The 19,590-nt window shown below is 38.3% G+C and overlaps 1 protein-coding gene across 2 annotated transcripts in view; it reads left to right on the forward strand.

Annotated features, from left to right (window-relative positions):
* Positions 1 to 19,590, forward strand: part of CA8 (carbonic anhydrase 8) — a 94,074-nt gene that overhangs the window by 17,872 nt on the left and 56,612 nt on the right. For both annotated transcript variants that reach the window (XM_081266630.1, XM_081266629.1), the window contains exon 3: positions 2,681 to 2,805. In XM_081266630.1, coding sequence (XP_081122756.1) covers positions 2,681 to 2,805 — 125 coding nt within the window. The remainder of the gene's footprint in view (positions 1 to 2,680; positions 2,806 to 19,590) is intronic.

Consider the following 19,590-nt stretch of genomic DNA (forward strand, 5'->3'; position numbering starts at 1 on the left):
TCTCCCTGCTTTAAACACTTTATGGCTTTTAAAGAATTATTGGGCATTGGGAAGTCAGATAGGAAATATATTTTTGTAAGGTGGATCTCTTTTGGGTTCCCTGAAATCACTGTTAGGATTAGCTATAACTTCCATTTCCATAAGAAAGTACTGGGATAATACTCTCTAACAGTTTCAGAGAGAGATTGAGAGCTAGAGAGAGAGCGTGTGCTTGAGTGTATGGGGTGAAGATTCTTTTTAATCCTCTTTCCCATTTCATATGTGCTTCATTTGATGACACTTTTTTCTTTCTATGCAACATGGAGCTGGACCTCCTCTAAGAGAGTTTTATTGCTGCCTTTTAAAAGTAGAGGGTTACAGAACTCACTGGCTGAAGCCCCAGGTCAGGTCATTGCTGTCTGTGATGAAGGGTGTACTTTCTCCTTTTGCTGATGTGGGCTGGGATGCCTTGTGAGGCAGGAAAATCCTCTCCCTCTTTGTTTTTTTTCTTTCTGGGTTGGGTTGTAATGTGTGGAGGGTAGACTTATGGTCTCCTTCCTGATTTTTCTTAAGACCAAGTTTGGACAGCTATGGCAAAGGAGGAAGTGAGAAAATTGTTCAGAAACTGTGGCATTTATTTGAAGTAAAAACATTTCACATATTTTAAAGTCCCCATTATGTGATGTTTATTGAAGAGGAAGATGGAGTGAGCCTGCACTGTAGCTGTGAATGTGTAAACCTTTTTGATCCATGTATTTAGATATTTTTTGGGTTGTCTTGGAAAATAAGATGAAATGTAGTTCTCAAAGTAGGAGCTGCAGTTCAGAAATCTAGGCTTCCAGGATTCATTTATAGTTCACACTTACAGATACTGTCTCTATGTCACCCCAGGACGCAGGCCAGGGGATTCCAGCTTGGGCCTTGCTCCTGGGATTGCTAGCTGGATGAATATGACAGGTCACACTTTGCCCCTCTTAGCCAATCTTTCTCTTTTGTCCATGGGGATGATAACACTGACCCCTAGGGCTTGTCATGTGACCTAAAGCAGGTAAAACATGAGCAAGAACATTGAAATCATGTGAGGTGATCTGATGCTAATGGCCATACACCTTGTCTTTGTCTACTTGAAAAATTAAAATCAATTTTTCTTATGGGTACTGTTTTTGTTTCTTGTTTGAGCTGATAGAAGGCTAAGAACCAGAAAGGGTCTTGTTAATAAGGAGTTCATGTCTTTCATTTTCCTTCTTTCTTTTTCTTTTTTTGTGGTGGTGGGGGTATCAGGCGTTGAATCAAGGGCACTTGACCACTGAGCCCCATCCCCAGCCCTATTTTGTATTTTATTCAGAGACAGGGTCTCACTGAGTTGCTTAGCACCTCACTTTTGCTGAGGCTGGCTTTGAACCTGCCATCTTCCTGTGTTCACCTCCTGCGGCACGCCTGGCACGTTCTTCATTTTCTATAATAGATTTCTCCATCTATTCTCAATTTGCCTCATTGTTTCCCTCTGTCTTTTCTACATAGCGTACACTTTCTGGCTCTGTTTTAAGTATGTGGATATAATCAGCCTTAAATCCTATTTAGACTAAGTCATAAACTAAGAACCAAACAAACAGATAAATATCTCTTCATCAGTGCTTTCTCATCCATTGAATTTGGGGATGAACAGCTGTTCCTCAAGGTCAAGGCTCTTTTTTTTTTCCCTTCTCAGAGGCAACTCAAGTGTGAATAATAATCTGTTTCAAAGATCCTACTTCTAGGGTGGTGGTGGTGAACTTTGTCAGCTCTTTGACCAAAAATAACCTAAAATTCTTAGCTACTACTGTTTAGAATTGGAACTAGCTAGAGGAAACTTGCCCAGAATTAAACCGCCTTTATTTGTGTTGAAATTGGCCTATGTGTTTGTAATAAACTTTATTTCAAGATTTTACATATGATATTAGGGAGTGTTTAGCTAAAATATGTCTTCAAAACATGTTGTCATGCAAATGTGCTTTTCATTATCATTTGATGTGCCCTTTTGGGGATAAAATTCTGGAACATATCCAGAAATGAGAAATAGGGACAGGGCCCCGTAGAACTGTTGTTAATATTTTGAATATTTTTTATGGTTTATCAAGATTTAATTTGCATTTGTAGTCTATATGATAATGAATGGTCATCTGTTTTATAAGTGTGATTTCATTATCAATTGACTAAATGCTTATTCTCTTCATGAATCATTTTATTAACCTATACCTATTCTCTAAATAAATGCCTGCCAGTGCTGATCAGTTTAATTTGTGCAAGTGTGGTTTAATTTATTGATAGGTCTATAGCAAATTACTGGAGACTCAGATCATCTTCTTGTCTCCTGACCAGAGCTAAGCTTAAGTCTCAGGAGATTTGGCTTTCCTTCTCTGCTCCTGGACTGAAAATACATGAGAAGTTAAAATATACATATTATTACCAAGTTTTTTAGGGATTTTGTTTGTCTCCTATCTCTGAATGAGCATTGCGAAAATTTTGGACCAACCCAAATATGGTAAATTTGCTTCAGAGTTGTGATGTATTTCTCATTTTTGCTTTGTAAATTTAATCTGTAGAGCTCATAAGAGCTTTTTTGGCCAAACAAATACTAACAACAAAACCTGAAAAACCTCTAGTAATTATAATGCTGTGCTAAAAAAATCTGTGGTGTAATTCAATAAAATTTATTTTTCAGTTCTCTCAGGAGGACCTTTGCCTCAAGGGCATGAATTTGAACTGTATGAAGTTAGATTTCACTGGGGGAGAGAAAACCAGCGTGGTTCCGAGCACACGGTTAATTTCAAGGCTTTTCCCATGGAGGTAAGAACGATGATCATTGTGTAAAAGTCTTGTTGTTCAGAAAAGTATTCAGTGATCGGCTGAGAATGGTTAAGTATAAATGTAGATGCATAGCTCTTGAATTTTGTCAGTTTATATTAAGAAAAAAAAAACACTTAACAAGATATAAGCTTGGGGCAGCAACTGAAGCTCCTTACTTGCTTTACTGGGCTTGGAGTGTGCAGGTGAGTAGCTGACCGTAACAGTGATCTGCCTCAGTCTGGCTGGGCACAGAATCACGAGCCACTCAAGCAGGAACAAAACTTTATTTTTGAAAAAGCCGCCAATACTCCATTCCCGCCGGCAAGCCAAAACTGGTCCACCCACACACGTCTACCACCCACCCGGACCTCCCCCGGAATTCCCTCCTACTATCCTTCCCCAACCAATGGGAACTCTCCAGGAGTCCCGTAACATGAGTCCCGTAGCAGGCCAAGGTGAACAGCAGGAGTCCAATTTCCATATGAATGTAAATCTTAACATAATCATATCATCTCAATGGCTAGCTGGCGTCACCTTACAACCGAAAGTGCCATGCATCATATTATTTGCTTGTGGCTCCTAGCAGTGATCCATGCTAGAATTCTTACTGTTGTAGACATTCTGTGGTCTTGGCAAATTCATTTGGTCACTTTTGTAGCTCTGGGAAGGTAATGAGCTGGAAACACGTAACTGTTGGAAGAAACTCAAGAATAATGAAAACTCTAGTTTAGCTTACTTAAAATTGCTCCCCAAGCTTTTGGGGACAGGGAGATGTATAGAGAGTGATCCTTTTGTCTAGTCTTCCCTCCTCCACTTAACCTTCCTAATTGACTCCTGTGCTGTCTTAGTACCCAGTATCATGTTCCTTCTTCCCTAGGCAGAATTTACCTCCCACTCTTTGTGTACTAGATAGATCATGGTAGGTCAGTGCCATGCGATGATCCTGTGGACTGGCACCTGTCATGTCCACTGTATCTTTCTTGTTGACTGAGGACTTCTGAGGAGGATCATTTCCCTCTCATTCCCCTGTTGACTCTGTCATTTAGGCCACTGTAGGCATATCATAGATAAGCAGTCCGTGTTGGTGAGGTTGAGAGGATGTCCCTGTTGGTCCAGGTATTATTGATGTTTCTTCTTATAAGGAACCTCAGTTTCTCCCAGGAAATTGCCTTTCAGTGATGTGTACAAGTGTGTTTTCCTTTCTTCCCACCTACCTGCCTTCCTTACCTTCCGTACTCCTCTTTCCTCCTCCCTCCCTTTTCCCCTCCTCTTTTGCTCTTTCCTGTTTTTGATTTCTAAGACTTTGATTCTCAACTATATCAGTTCCAGATTTTATCTTGATCCAGAGTCCTATAGACAACCGTCTAGTGGGTTTTCTGACTTGGATGCCTAGTAGAGATGATAGATTAAAAACGATATAACCCTTAATAATAATAAAAAAGAGTATATTGTGGGGGCTGCAGGAATGCCAGTCTTCTGTTATTCCCATCTGTACATATGCTTAATATTAAATATGGAATTGCTCACGACCAGATAGCAGGTGCAGTATTACCTCCGTGACCGGAAATCACTAATGTACAATTTTGTATAAATGATATGTGTATATTAAAGGATTAGATTGGAGTGTTTCTGAGCATTAGTGTAACGATAATTTTTACAAATCCTTTTGAAGCTTAGGATATCCATTTTATTAAAGAGGCCCAAGTCTTAAAAGTGAAATGTGAGATGTTTTAAGGATGGAGGGGAAGAAAACTGCATTGGGGTCTGTTGAAGATGAAGGCAGAGTGAGGACCCCGAGAGGGGACAGCTCCTGGGAAGCCTGAGTGCTGAAGGTATTGATGGTCTTGTAGGGAGTGGCCCTCTTGGTTGCCAATAAATGTTCTCTCATTTCTGCTGTCTTAAAACAACTCTTGTGTCACCTCTTCCTACTGCCCTGTCCTCAGCCAACCTCAGACGGAAATGCTTACACCAGAGTACATCTGAGGAAAGGGTTCATTTGAACCTCTTGGGTGGTGGAGGGCCAGGGGGCTGGCCAGACAAGCCCTGTCCTCTTCTTTGGGTTTCAAAGGACATTTCATGATATCATCCCAGTCAGTCCTCAGATAATCCATGAGTTTTAGGGAGAGATGGGCATAATGGGGTAGGATAGAACTTCTGGATGAGGATTCGGTGCCTTTGCTTGTGACACAGTTTCCAGCCTTGAGAAAGTTTAATTAGATTAGGGGAGTCAGTGACCTGTGCTCTTGGCTGTGTTGTGAGAATTTCCGGACCAAATGTTCAGACTGGTCTGGCTACTGGGTGGCATTTTAACTGCTCCAGACCATTAAGCACAGGTAATGGATTGTTTTGAGTGAAGATTAAATTATGGTAGTGAGGCTTTGTGTAGAAATATTTATATTTAGGATAATGGAATTCTGAATGTAATTTTTCCCAAATAGGTAATGAGTAATATTTATATTCTTTGTTATCCCAGATATTCCTTGATATAATCCCAGATACTTTTATCAGTCATCTGACATTTGTTTTAGGGCCATAACTATGTTGTGAGGGTGCAGAATTAGGGGGAGATTCCTGTAAACCAGATTTTTTTTTTTGAGGCTGTGAATATGGAGCTGGGTTTTAAGGAGTATAGAGCTTTCGTGTTGTAATGACAGAAAATAGGACTACAGGTGCAACAACATTCCAGGAGTGATAATGAATTAGCAAATACAGGGTTGTTTAGATAGCTGACTGCTGGTCACCTGGTCCTGAACAGCCACCCAGGATCACCTTAAACACAAGAATGCGGTCAACAGAATGGTGAAGAGTGAGATTCTGACTAGGTATCTTTTTGAGCTCATGAGATTTTTCAGTTTTTTTAAAAATACTTTTTGTTGTCAATGGAATTTTATTTTATTTATTTATATACAGTGCTGAGAATCCAACCCAGTGTCTCACACATGCTAGCATGCTTAGGCAAATGCTCTACCACTGAGCCATAAACCCAGCCTAGGTTTTTTTTTTTTTTTTTTTTTTTTTTTTTTTTTAAGTAGAGTGTCCATATTTTGTTTACATTTTAAGACCAACTTTAATGCCAGAACCACGTACCCATTTGCTTATTTCCCTTTTTGTTGATTTCACTTATAATTGAATGGCTGTTTTGTTAAACAAATAGTATAAACAAATATTTATCATGCCTGTGACTTGTAGCATATAGAACAGCTTTTAACATAAATCCATCAACCTCTTTCCCCTTGACTTTTTAAAATTACTTACTGAATGTATAATAACAACTCTGAATGCATTTTCCGCTACTGGGAGTCAGCATCAACACTGCTTCAAAAGTTAGCGCAATTTGTGACTTCTGACCCTTTCAGTGCAGCTCTTTCAAGAACAAGATGGATAAAGCCACGTGTGAGCTTCACTTTCTTGAGATTTATGGTTTTCAGTAACACACATGCTTCCACAGCCCTCTGACACTTCTCATCAGGCTCTCATCTTAAGCCTGATTTCTGTTATGAATTCCTTAGATTTATACCTAAATGACAGTCCCTTAACAAGAGAAAAAAAAACTATGCCATGTTTTCTATCCCGGTACCTGAAAACATGGTGGACCTACACATATTAAATATTGTCTTACAAATGTCTGGGTTGTATTTACCAGCTGGAATTTTTTTTCTTAATGTGTGTGTATATTGCCTTTTGCTTGTTGATTTAAGACAAGTTTGAAATCAACTAAAACTGATTCTTGTCTGTTTTGCTGGCCATGGATAATTATTTTCTTTGGACATCATTAGATATCTTAGCTTGTGAGGTTCAACTTCAGTACTATGAACTTGGCCATTTCCCCCTCACTGGTGTGTTCTGTGCATCTACTTTTCCACTGGGGTTATTTATTCCATTCACATGAATTTTTATTCTATATCTGGACATTCAGGGTATTCACATCCTGCATTCAGACTGTATTTCTGTACTTTGTGGACACTGTCATTTCTTTGCTGCTTCAAAGTAGCCCAGCTCTGTGGTTTGCATAATTCTTCATAAATGATGACAGTCTTTTTTTTTCAATAAAACTATTTAATATAGAAACATATTGCATTTAGTTTGCATTTACATTATTTTCCTTCACATGTTTATTTCATATATTGCATGTGGGAAAATAAAGTTCATCTTTAATAAACAAACCAAAAAAAAAAAATAAAAACCACCTCTATTCAAAAAAAATCAGGCTGCAAAACTGATTTGGTTGAGGCAATGTAGTTTGCCAATCATGATGACCATTCTGTATACTTAAAGAGTGACTCTCATAACTTTAGGGGAGAGTGCATTCCACATATTTTGATTTTATAATAGGTCAATACATTTTTTTTAAGTTGGAGGAAGACCAGTGGTATGGCTAGATTTTAGTTTTTCTCAGTAAGAATATTGCTCATCCTCTGCTGTTCCCATTATTTGATAAAAGGAGGATCTTTAATAGCCAAATGTAGGAAGGACATGGTCCCAGAATAAATAAATCATCAACTGGATATTGGATAAGTCATGACATTTCTATTTTGCTCCTTTCACTACAGATGCATAATGGTTTGTTAGGGACAGAAAAGTACTCATAACCACACTAGATCACGTGTGGGAAGTGACTTTCTTGCTCTGTGGGCCCAAAAGTCTGGGTTTAAGAGTGACTCACCCAGCAAGAGATTCAGCTCTGTTGCAGGATACTGGCTTATCTTTATTTAGATTGTATTGAGAGAGTTGCTATTGCTCTTTGTCCTCTGAAAGCCCTCAGAGATAAACAAGCCACATACCAGCTGTTTGTGGGAGATTGAGTGCATTAGGTAAATAGAAAAAAAAAAAAAAAGAAGAAGAAGAAGGTCTCCTTGTGCAGAGCAGGGTCTTTTGATTGTGAAGAGTCCAAGCCTTGGTTGCAAATTAGGTAAAAAAAAAATGATGAAGACCATATTTCATACGAGAGTTCATCATAAACATTCCATTGCCTGTCCCTACTCTGCACTCTCCCCTAAGAGTGCCAGCTTCCCACATGTTCTACATTTCTTTTCTTCTTCTCAGGCAAGTGGGAGTGTCTACCTTAAAAGTGTTCTTTTGGTACAAATGACCTGGTCTTTAGGGTTGCTGCCTCCCAGGTCATTTGCACATTCACCAGAAAGAGACACATTTTTTTAAATTTTTTACTTATTTTACTGCCCTGAGGAGATTCCAGAAATAGTTTACCTGGTTAATACTAAAATTTGGACCTTTTCAAAGTTATTCTACTTCTAGTAACGTCTCAAGTAGAACTTCTGGTTTATGAATCTTTTCTAAAAGAGATCCTTCCATTGACTTTCCAAGGAAATGTCATAGGAGAACTTTATGAGATAGAATATGATGAGAATGAGACATATAAGATAACATGATATAAGCATTTTAGATTTAAAAGGAACTTTCCAGATGGCCTTGTCCAAGTACCTATTTAGCACAGGAGAAATCTGAGGATAAAAACTTCAGGCCTCATAGAACAACTTGTAGAAAACCAGGATGTATGGTCTGATTGAAGAGGAGTGCAGGATGGTTAATTGTGCATTCCATTTAAGGAAGAAGTATCTCTACTAGTGCTCTTTTTTTGCTAATGGGTCAGATGGACACAGACAACACAACAGGCTCCATCCCCAGCCCACTGCCCCAGGGAGGGGCTATTATGTCTGCAGGTACCTCAGATGCAGAGGGGTCTTAACCTTGCACAGAAGGGCAATAGTGATACAGACTTTGTGGAGGAACCCCAGGGTATAATGTCACTAAGGTGGGCACCCTGCTGCTCCCTGAGAACTGGTTGTCTAGTCTCGCCTGCTTTACCCAAGTGCTTACCCAGGTCTGGAGAGGGAGGCTATTAGCTCAGAGTCACACCCCCCAGAAATAGAGGTCCATGAACTGACTTCTGTTCCAAGAACATTTTCTTTTTTAATTTTCTAGTGCCAGTTGTTACTGGGAAACTCGACTCTAGTTTGAGTTTTTATTTGCACCTGTAATTATTATTTTGGAATGAAGTTACTTTAGAAGCAAAAAGCGATTGCCATTCAGAGGAAATAAGATTGATGCTAAAGGAAGCAATTTGCAATTTGAACATTCAACTTCTCTGGGTAGTTTTATTATTTTCACCCAAAAGAGGAATATCAGTTTTTAAATATAATAATAATTATGATTATTTTTGTTGGTACCCTGGAATATCCCACCAGGCTGTGGGATTGAACCTCAGGCTAAGCAGAGGAAGGAATTAGAACCTTGTGCTGTGACCTCTCCAGTGGCCATAGTTGCGGAAACTCTCTCCTCTTGGCAGGAAAAAGAAAATGAAGAACAAAAAACAAATTTTATGTTTCCTGAATTCTAATGAACACTTGCATTTTTACTACATAAAAATCATGGTTCCTGCTTTGATTCAGCATATTTACTTTTTAATTTATTAAAATGAATTTTGTACAGAAACCTAACAGTTTACTGAATAGAAAATAAATTATGATGTTAAGCAAACAAAAATGTTCTTTTAGCTATACCACGTGACAGGGCAGTCTGCCATTCCTACTCAGAGAGACCTGCGGATGAGGCCTGTTTGACCTTTGCACAGTCACTTTGCAGTCACCTTTGATTTTTTAAAATAATTTTTTTGTAGCTGTAGATGGACAGAATGCCCTTATTTTATTTGTTTATTTTTATGTGGTGCTGAGGCTCAGACCCAGTGCCTCATGCATGCTAGGCAAGTGCTCTGTCCCTGAGCTTCAGTCTCAGTCCCTCATTTTTGAGTTTCGCATTTGTTAGTATTTCCTGGGTAGATCATTCTTCGTCATCACTTGAAGATGTACAAAAGGTTGTTTTGACAAACTAAATTTGAAAGAAGTGTTTTTATTACAATTGGTTTTATAACATAAGGCAAAATCGTACTAAAATTAAAAATTAGGTACTATAGGTGAATATGATATTAATTAATGCATGGGTAATTATATACTTGGGTTCTAACAGATCTAAATTCTACCATAAAATATCTAATCTCCCAATATACTTTCAGGTCATAAGCATACACTGATTGGAATATACAGTCTGTACCTTGTGGCTGTCTCCGAACTCACACCCATCTGTTCATCCTTTTGTCTGTCTATCCATCTGTTCATCCCTCCTTCCTTCCTTCTCTCCCTCCCTTCGTCCCTCCATTCATCCAGTAGACAGTGTGTCATTACAGCCCACTGTTCAGGCCCTTGACTAGGGAGATAGGGATGTGATTTGTCCCCTCTTCCCCTTTTCCTAAATGGGTGTCTTGAGAAGATGTATTTGAGTGATTCTGTGTTCTAACCTGTTGATGGAATATGCAAATTGTGGTCACCAGAAGTTAATAATAGGGAGATTTGAAGAGATTTATTAGAACATAAATGTGTCATTAGAGATGCAAATGATTGTCAACCACATGAAATATTTGTCAGCTGGGATGTCAAAGGCGCTGTGCAAGGTGTAACCCACTCATGGGTCCTTGTTGGCTAGATTAACTTCAAGTAACCTAATGGTCAGAACCAGTGAGACAGAGGATAGGAACAGCATGATAACAGGGAAGAGTTAAGAAAGATGCGGTTCTGGAATGCCCCTAGGAAATGCCGGATCAGTGTAAGTATCTCAGTGAGAACAGCATGGTAGCAAGTTAGAAAACCTGGATTTGATCCAGGCTCTGCAGTCTTGGGCAATCTAGTAACTCTCTCTGATTTCGACATTCCTTCCTAAGTAAAGGGCTAGAATTTAGCTAAGGTGGGTGGAGTCAACCCTTCTGTTTCTTATGACGAGGAAGAGATGGGGAACATCAAAGGGGAGATTATGGTTGGGATGATAAAAAAAAAATGGGAAGATGTTCTGAAGGGGGATACAAAAGCTTTTTTTATTGCTTCAAATAAGAAATGTGGAGAATTTGAATGGAGAAAACAGTGTGAAGTTTTTTTTTTTCTTTTCCTCCCCCTTTAGTTAAATATATTATCTTTTAAAAACTAATATATGGTATTGCCTGATTATTTTTCCTGTCATCTTTTCATTATAATTATTATGTATGCATATGCAATAGAAGTTTTATTATCAGCTTATTACATAGTGAAAGTAAAGTATATGCTGCTTTGAGAAAGATAATTGAATAACTGTATAAAACTTCTAATGGAATCAGATGATGTTAGGATATTTTTACTCTGTAAGACCTTAGCCACTATAACAGCCATGTGAGTTTTGTTTTTTTGTTCTTAGTGTTTAAGAAGGACATCTTACACCTGTGACTTATGGCAGGGTGACGCAGTGGTAGAGTGCCTGCCCAGCCTGCACAAGGCCCTGGGTTTGACCTTAGCACTGTGAGATGGCGGTTGGTTCAGGGATGTTGGTGTTCCTTCTTGTTAATGCTTTGATGTGCTCGCATACACTTTTTCTTTGAGCTTTGTAGGACTCCACACAACAAAAGTGTATTGTAGAATCCTAGAGCAACATACCATACGTTCTCAGGGGAGATGCTGGACTTTGCTGGGACGAAGTTCCATAGGTGGCAGCCTGTGCTGGTGAGATAAATTGTTAGATCTGCCTCCTGATTCTCCTTGTCTGTGATATTTGCCATCTGACTTATCTTCAGATCTTAGTGGCTTAACTTCAATTTCTTCATTGATACATAAGGATAATAAGATTGTTCCTACCCTTAGGAAACTTAGGGAGAGGCTATAAAAATTAATAATGTAACATTGGGAATACCATATACCACATTTCTCATATGGTGGTGGAAAATGTTGTTTTTAAACAAAATCCAGTATGCACTAAACAGTGCTTTCTAAAAGCATTTTATGGGCCTATTTAGGTATATTGGATATAAAATGTATAACAGGGTAATAGGGTTATTTTATTTTATTTTTTAAGAAGCCTTGAAAGAAATAGAAAAAAAGAAATTGGGATTTTTAAATTGTTGACTATAAAGACATTATTAAGCATAGAAGGAAGACATTTATTCTAAGACTTGACAAACGAAGGGCAGGCCTCTTTTATCCATTAATGCCTGTACTTGAGGACCCAAAGGCAAATAAATTCTCTGAACCCAGCTTAACGAATCACTTGCCCTCTGGATGAATGAACTTATTCAGTGGAACTGATTTATTTGGCTCCAGCATAATGTATTGCCCATGGATATTCCTTGGGAACTGTACGTTGGTGAGTTCTCTGAGGAGACTCAATAAAGAAACCCCTTCTCCTTAGCCTGCATTCTGAACAAATTAGGAAGTAAGCCATAGCTAGAGTCCTCAGATGGAGAGCAGAACACCACCTTTGTTGTGGGTAGGACTGTGTGGGAGACAGCTCTGTGCGAGAGAGGACAGGGTCTCCCCAGCACACGATGGTTGCGCCCATAGTCATAGTCCATGGGGTGGGTGGTATCCCAAGTAGGATTTATGAGTCTTCTCCCTAAGAGTAGCTTGGATTTCACAAGAGTTAGAAATAAAAGGAAAAGAGGGAGGGGTTGTTTGAAGGAGGGGAGAGGAAGGCCTGCTTTGTTTAGGGGAAATCCCTCTTTATAGAAACCTGGAATAGGGAAGAGACATTTCCTTTTAATGACACTCTAAAAATTTCCCCCTTACCCTTTTGTTTTGGGTACTAGGGATTGAACCCAGGAGTGCTTTCCCACTGAGCCACATCCCCAGCCCTTTTTATTTTTTATTTTGAGACAGGGTCTCTCTAAATTGCTTAGGGCCTCACTCAGTTGCTGAGGTCAATTAGAACTATTGATCCTCCTGTCTCAGCCTCCTGAGTTTCGGGGCTCACAGGCATGCACCACTGTGCACAAGACACTAGCAAGAGGACAATGAATCAGGAAATGAAATACCATTTTTTTTTTTTTTATTGCAGCTGGGGTCTCATCTCAATTATCTGAGACCATACACATCCCTTCTTACTTACACTCTTGTACCTAAGAGTCACACAGTTTTCCACTTCCCAAAAAGATTTGGGGGTGGGAAGATGGAGCAGGGGTTTTGAATTACAAAAGTGTTTAGATCCTTTATTTCTCATTTCTTAAGTGGGATTTTTGCTCAGTTTGTCACCTCAGCCGGGGCCAATCACTGTTTGAACCAGGGAAATACCTAAGAGTAGTTTATAGACAATTTACTTTTCAACTGCTATAACCCTACTTTAGCACTTAAATCACTAATCCTCTTCTAAATTTGAGTTGCACAGCACTGGAAATATTCAGCAATGATTTTATAAAACAAATATCAGCTTGTGCACCTTGTTATGGAGAACAAATATTACAGATTTTAATCAGTGGTCATTGTTCCTAATTAACTTCATCAGCCCTGACGTGCTTTGTTTAATGGTGTTCCTGCCCCTGCTTTTTTTTCTCACTAATCTAGGGCTCTCTGCATTAAAGGGTCCTGTGAATATCGACAGCATGGGACACAGTGGAGTAAGGGCCACACCACTGACAATGGTACCTTGCCTTCCTCAGCTGAGCTCTATCAGGCTGCTTCCTTCATAGCTCTGTCTTTCCAGAGACTATTTGCCCCACGATCAAGTGAGAAGAAAAATATTGCTGAATTTTGAGTCTATTAGAGAAGGCAGATGGTGGAGGGAAATACACCATTTATTTACAAATGTTTAGGTTTCTTTGTTTAAAGCCACACCTTAGGAGAAACATGAAGTGTAAGAAAACAACGCTTGTTTTTGATGACTCCAAAGTCTGTTTGGAGAGATGGAAGTAAGACATGTGGAAAAATTGGGACTGAGTGGTTAAATGAAAGTGTGAATCAGTTCAACGCCTGTTTAGCAGACAGCTACTGTGTATTTGCCATCATGCCTCATGGTCAGGGTGGGTGTGACATGGAATGAGAAGTTCATACTCCCTATAGGGAGACAGACCTATGAACAGACCTGAAAAAGGCCTCAGGGGATAGGATTAGGGATTATGGAATGGTAGATTTCTGTCAGGCTCAGAAATCAATGGACTTGGGGGCTGAGCATTGATAATGGAGCAGGAGTTTGCTGGATAAGTAAGGCAGGAGAGGCCAATCCATACTGAGAGAGAAGCATGAGCCTGGGCAGATATTCTGGGCTCCTCACAGTGTGTGGGAAGGGGCATTGGAGTCTTGTGGAGCTTGGCTGGAGAGACCTTACTCCTGCCTGAGGGTTAGACTTTATCTTCTGGAGGCGACACCAGGAAGTGCTAGCATTTTTTTTTTTTTTTAAAGTACTGGTAATTGAACCCAGGGTGCTTAACCACTGAGCCACTCTCCAGCTGCTAGCACTTTTAAGCAAGTAGATTGTCAAGGGCTAAAATCCAGTGTGGTAGAATTGGAATGGGGGGAAAAAAAGCATACAAAAAAGAAGAGGTGGATATGAGAGACATGATAGAGGATAGATGCATAGGGCTGGATAAGGGAGAAGTGGAACATGTATAATAGAATATCACCGGAATGCAATTTTTAGAATAATGATAGAATTACAAGCTGAGTATCCCTTATCCAGAGTGCTTGGGACCAGAAGTATTTCAGGTTTTTTAAAAAACACAATAATATTTGTATATGCATAGAGTGATATGTTGGAGATGGTACCCAAGTTTAAACACGAGATTCATTTATGTTTCATAAACACCTTATGCATATAACCCGAAGGTGTTTTGTATAGTAATTTAAATAATGTGCATGAAACAAAGGCTCATGGTGTGGAAATTTCCACTTGAGTCATGCTGTTGCTCACAACATTTTGGATTTTGGAGTATATTTTGATTTCACAGTTTTGAATTAGGGATATTCAACTTATAGTAGGAAAAAAACGAAAAGGAATCAGAATGCATATAGGTGCCATGATGTCCACAGAGTGGACAGGGGTGTCATCTCACCCTGTTACAGTCCACATTTTGCTTCCCCACACTTTCATATTACATAAAGAACAATTATAGTTGGGTAAATTTGTAAAGCTGCCCTCAGCTGAAAGTCAGGTGGAGAGATAAGAATGTGTGAAGCTATACTGAGCCTTAAATAATTTGAGTCTTAATCAGAACAGTGCTAATCTCTCTCCATCCCACAGAAGAGTGAATTAAACTAATGATTACTAGATTTCAGCTTTTATTTATTGTTAATTGGAGTTGATTTGAATTCTTAGGGGAAAAAATTCAGCTTTGGAATTACCATTCCCATTTTAGTCCAGTGGTCTTAATTTTACTGATTTTCACAGGGTAATATGTATTTCTGCTCAGGTTTCCTAGGCAACATGCAGCAGAAACTCTCTTATCTGGTGGTGTTTTCTGAAGACCTTTGTGTTGAGATCCACGCTCCCTGAAATTGCCTCAGCTTGCCATTGTCAGTTGCTGTTCCTACAATCTCTTTTTTTTTGTTGTCCACTTCCCGTTGCCTATGATATTTTTCAACATATTTTTTATATGTTCCTATCCTGTCAGTATGACCGGTGCTTTCATAGCTTTCTGTATTTTTATAAATAAAAAAAAATGGTAGAAAATAGGTCTCAAGTTTATTGGCTGTGAAAGCAACAAATGAAGATGTATCTGATTACATGGATAATCTGCATTTACATATATCTAAATTTTTATAAAGATTTAATTTTGAATTTGATGTGAAAACCTGTTTTGTTTCAAATAACACAGATTACACAGATTTTTTTTTTAAGATTATTAGAATTTGGGCTAGGGTTGTGGCTCAGTGGTCGAGCGCTCACTTCGCATGTGTGAGACTCTGGATTTGATCCTCAGACCCGAGTAAAAATAAATAAATAAAGGTATTGTGTCCAACTACAGCTAAAAAATAAATATTAAAAAAAGATTATTAGAATTTGTTTTACTGGCATTATTGATGTGGGGTGAGCTGAAAGCTTTTGGAGTATTAAACTTTTGCTTCTTGATTTCAGTTAAATTTGAGTTCTCCTTACAGGAAGAATTATGCTTGTGGAGTCTAGTTTCCGAAGCATCTAGATCGTGTCTGTTATTGAATGAACATTGTCTTCTGTGAGGCAAAGATTTGAGAGAATTTCAGATGAATTCTCTCCCAACTTTCTTTTCTTGGAGGATCTGGGAGAAGATAATGGGTGTAAAATTGGGATGACCAAATACTCTACGCTGTTTTCAGAATGATTTTCAGTGAGCATGTGTGTAGTGTTAGGCATTAGTTGAGATTTTCGAGTGTGAAGCTTGGGAGCATTGTGTGTTGTTGAATGACATGGATATTCCAGGAGGCAGAGGGAATTGGAGGAAAGTTAGTCAAACACAGTCACGCTGAAGTTGAGATTGATAGCGATTTTATGTAATTAACCTCAGATGTAAACTCTAGTGATTTTTAAATTCAGGAGTTTGCTTTGACTTCTATTAGAATTTTAGTTCCTGGCATGCCGTGAGCTCCAATGAAATACAAGCAAGTGGGTAAAAGAAAGGATGAGAACACTTTGGACATAGTGCCGGGTGCTGAGGATGCAAAGAAGACAGAAGTGTCCTTCTCCCAACTAAAGGACTTTGTGCTGGCTATCTTCTGTATCTGGGATGTTTTCTTCCCAGTCAGTAGTCACAGGGTTTGCTCCTTCAGCATTATTAGTTCTATGTTCAAAAGTTGCATAATCAGTGAGGCAAACCTTAATTTTCCTAAACCTTCTTGGAGTCTCTATCCCCCTCTCTGTTTTATTTTTCTCCATAACCTTTTATAGTAATTTAATGGTACATAAATAGAGATATAACCACATATAAGTATATATAGTTACATAGTTGCTTATATGTATGCTACATGTTATAAACCTAGCAGCTATTTTATAGTAGTCTATTGTAACTGGAGTTTAGGGCATCTGGAAACTAAGTAGCTGGAGATAAAATGGAAGAATAGCAGGTTGAGGACAAATAGTGGAAGCTTCTGAATGTCAGGTTTTCATTGAGAAGCTGTGCTGTGGTCCGATGTAGGTTATGTAGGTAGGGTTTGACCAAGAGCTGTGGGGTATTGCTACTCAGCATTTCACAGGATAGACTTTCTCATTAGTTAAATATTTATTGACTCCCTATATTCTAGGGAATTTAGGAACTGGGAACACATCAATAAAGAAAGAGGTAAAAATCGCTTCTCTTGTATCACTTTCTTTTGTAAATTGCAATGAATTTCTATGATCAGAAGAGGTGGAGCCCTTTAGGAAATCATTACTAAAGACCAGGTGTGATGGTTCAGATGGCCTCGGTTGGGATGGTAGCTTTGACAAGGAAGAGAAGGGAGCATGAGAAGCAATGTGCAGAGAGAAGCTCTGTAGCTTTCAGATGGTCTTGGTAGTTCAGAGAATCAGGTAAAGAGGAGCTCTTCTAAGATGAGATCCTTGGGAGATGGAAGAATTGTGGTGCTCTTAAAGAATGCCAGAAGGGGGTCTATTTTCATGGGAAATGATTGTAGCATATGATTTGAAATGTTTTGAATTTGACGGTTGCCATTCATCCCATGGAAATGCCCAGGAACAGACTAGAATTGTAGATTTGTAACTCAGAAGAGAGGTCAGAGACTGGTATTTATTGTAGCAACTAATATTTACTCATTTATCTATTTAAATCTAGCTCTAGGTAATACACAACATCTTTCCTTCATCCAGTGTCATGAGGTAACAGTTGAAACTTTAATTTGGTGTCATATCATCAGTGCTTATCAGTCTCAAAGGAATATGTACTGTTCCCATGTTAAGTTAATCATATGGTCAATACTTTATCAAAGGGAAATTATATTCCTGATCCTGCATAATGGTTTCCATATTATGATTGTGGCTGTAATAGTAGCATATGTTGTCCTTATCCACATCAATAATCAATCCATTTTTGAAACTTATGAAGCTACTCCCAATAATAAACTACTGCTAATAAAATTTACTGCTTGATTATTAGGAAATGTTGATACAAGTGAAAGAGGTTTGTATTAGATTTACACCCTTAAAATCTCCTTAGTTGATGATATATTTTATGGTGTTCAATAATTGACTTAACATTCCTGATGTCTTTTCTTTAAATATTTTGAAGTAATGGTAGAAAATGGTAGTAAAGGTAGAAACTGCCTTGTAGAATATCTTTGAGAAAAGCTCTAAATCAGAGCAAAAGGAGCTGGATCTCCTTGTCTATTCTTAGATACCACTTTGTTTTCAATAGATGATACCTTTTGTCTGTGAGAAGACCTTGTTTAGATTGTAATGAATTTTTTTCTTTTATTTATGAAGTTATTAATGCTATGTATGCATATAAGATTTGGTATAAGTAATTTAGACATGGAGTGCCTTTGCTCATCATTTTATATCTCTTGCAGGAGTATGTTGTTCTCAGGTAAGTAAGAACTAACTGGAAAATAATCAGACTACTTCTCTCCACATTAGAACTCCTAAAGGGCAATTCAAGGTTGGTTAATTCAAGTTGCTCAGCTATATTTCCAAAAGCCCAGTTTTTTTTTTCTGCTAAGCCACTTCAGGGCTTTGGCTTTTCCCATTTGATTTGTTTACTTGTGGTTGCAAGATGGCTCCATCACCTGTAAGTATCAAATACTGACAAATTAGTGATTAAAGATTATGAGAGGAAGGCCTTTCTTCTCTTGCATTTTTATAGTAGGTAGCTTTGTTGAGATATCATTTATATGCTGTGGTTTTAGTGTATTTCCAGCATTTTGCTTCCATTACCGTACTTTCTTTACCCCCAAAAGAAATAGCCCATTTCCATTCCCTCTCCTTCAGCCCGAGGTAATTACTAACCTGCTTTCTGTCTCTCTGTATTTGCCTGTTCTAGACACTTCCTATAAATGGAATCGTGTGTTATATGGTCTTTTATGACCGCATCCTTTCACTTAGTGTAAAGCTTTCAAGGTTCATTCCTCTATGTTGGGACCTGTATTAGCACTCGGTTCCTTTGTATTCTTGGAGAGCATTGTGTCACATGAGTACATCATGTTTTACTGATTCATCCATCAATTTTTGGATATTTGATTTATTTCTGCCTTTTGATTTTGATGAATAATGTAGCTGTGAACATTGTGCACACATTTTTGGGTGGATGGATGCTTTCATTTCTCCTAGATGTGCACTCCCAGAAATGGAATTTCTGGGTCATATGATAATGTATGTTTAATATTTTAGAAATTGTTAATCTGTTTTCCATGGTGACTGTGCCAGTTTCCAATCCCAGCAGCAGTGTATAAAGGCTCCAGTTTTTCCAAATCATAGCCGACACATTGCTTGTCTTTTTGGTTGTAGCCATTCTAGTAGCTCTGCAGTGATATCTCATGTTGGTTTTGACTTGCATTTCCCTAATAAGTAACTATGTTGAGCATATTTTCATGTGTTTATTGGCAATTTATATATATTTCTATTCAAAAACTTTGCTTATTTTTAAAAAACAATTGGGATGGTAATGTAGCTCTGTGGAAGAGTGCTTACCTAGCATAAATGAGGCCCTGGATTCAATCTCCAGCACCCCATACATAAATAAATAGAAATAAAAAACTGAGTTATTTGTCTTATGATTGAGTTATAAGAATTCTTTATTCTGGATACAAGTCTTTTATCAGACATACAGTGTGCAAACATTTTCTCTTATTCTGTCCACTACCTTTTCACTTTCTTGATGGTATTAACTTAAAATGTGAAAGTTTTTATTTTGATAACTTCCAAATTACTCAATTGTGGAACTATCTTTATTTAAATTTTTTTTAAATAGACACAACATTTTTTTTATACTTTTATTTTATTCATTTTTATGTGGTGCTAAGGATCCAAACCAGTGCCTTGCACAGGCTAGGCAAACGTTCTACCACTCAGCCACAACCACAGCCCCAT

Source organism: Spermophilus citellus (assembly GCF_964194105.1).
Source record: "Spermophilus citellus genome assembly, chromosome: 14".
Lineage (NCBI taxonomy): Eukaryota > Metazoa > Chordata > Mammalia > Rodentia > Sciuridae > Spermophilus > Spermophilus citellus.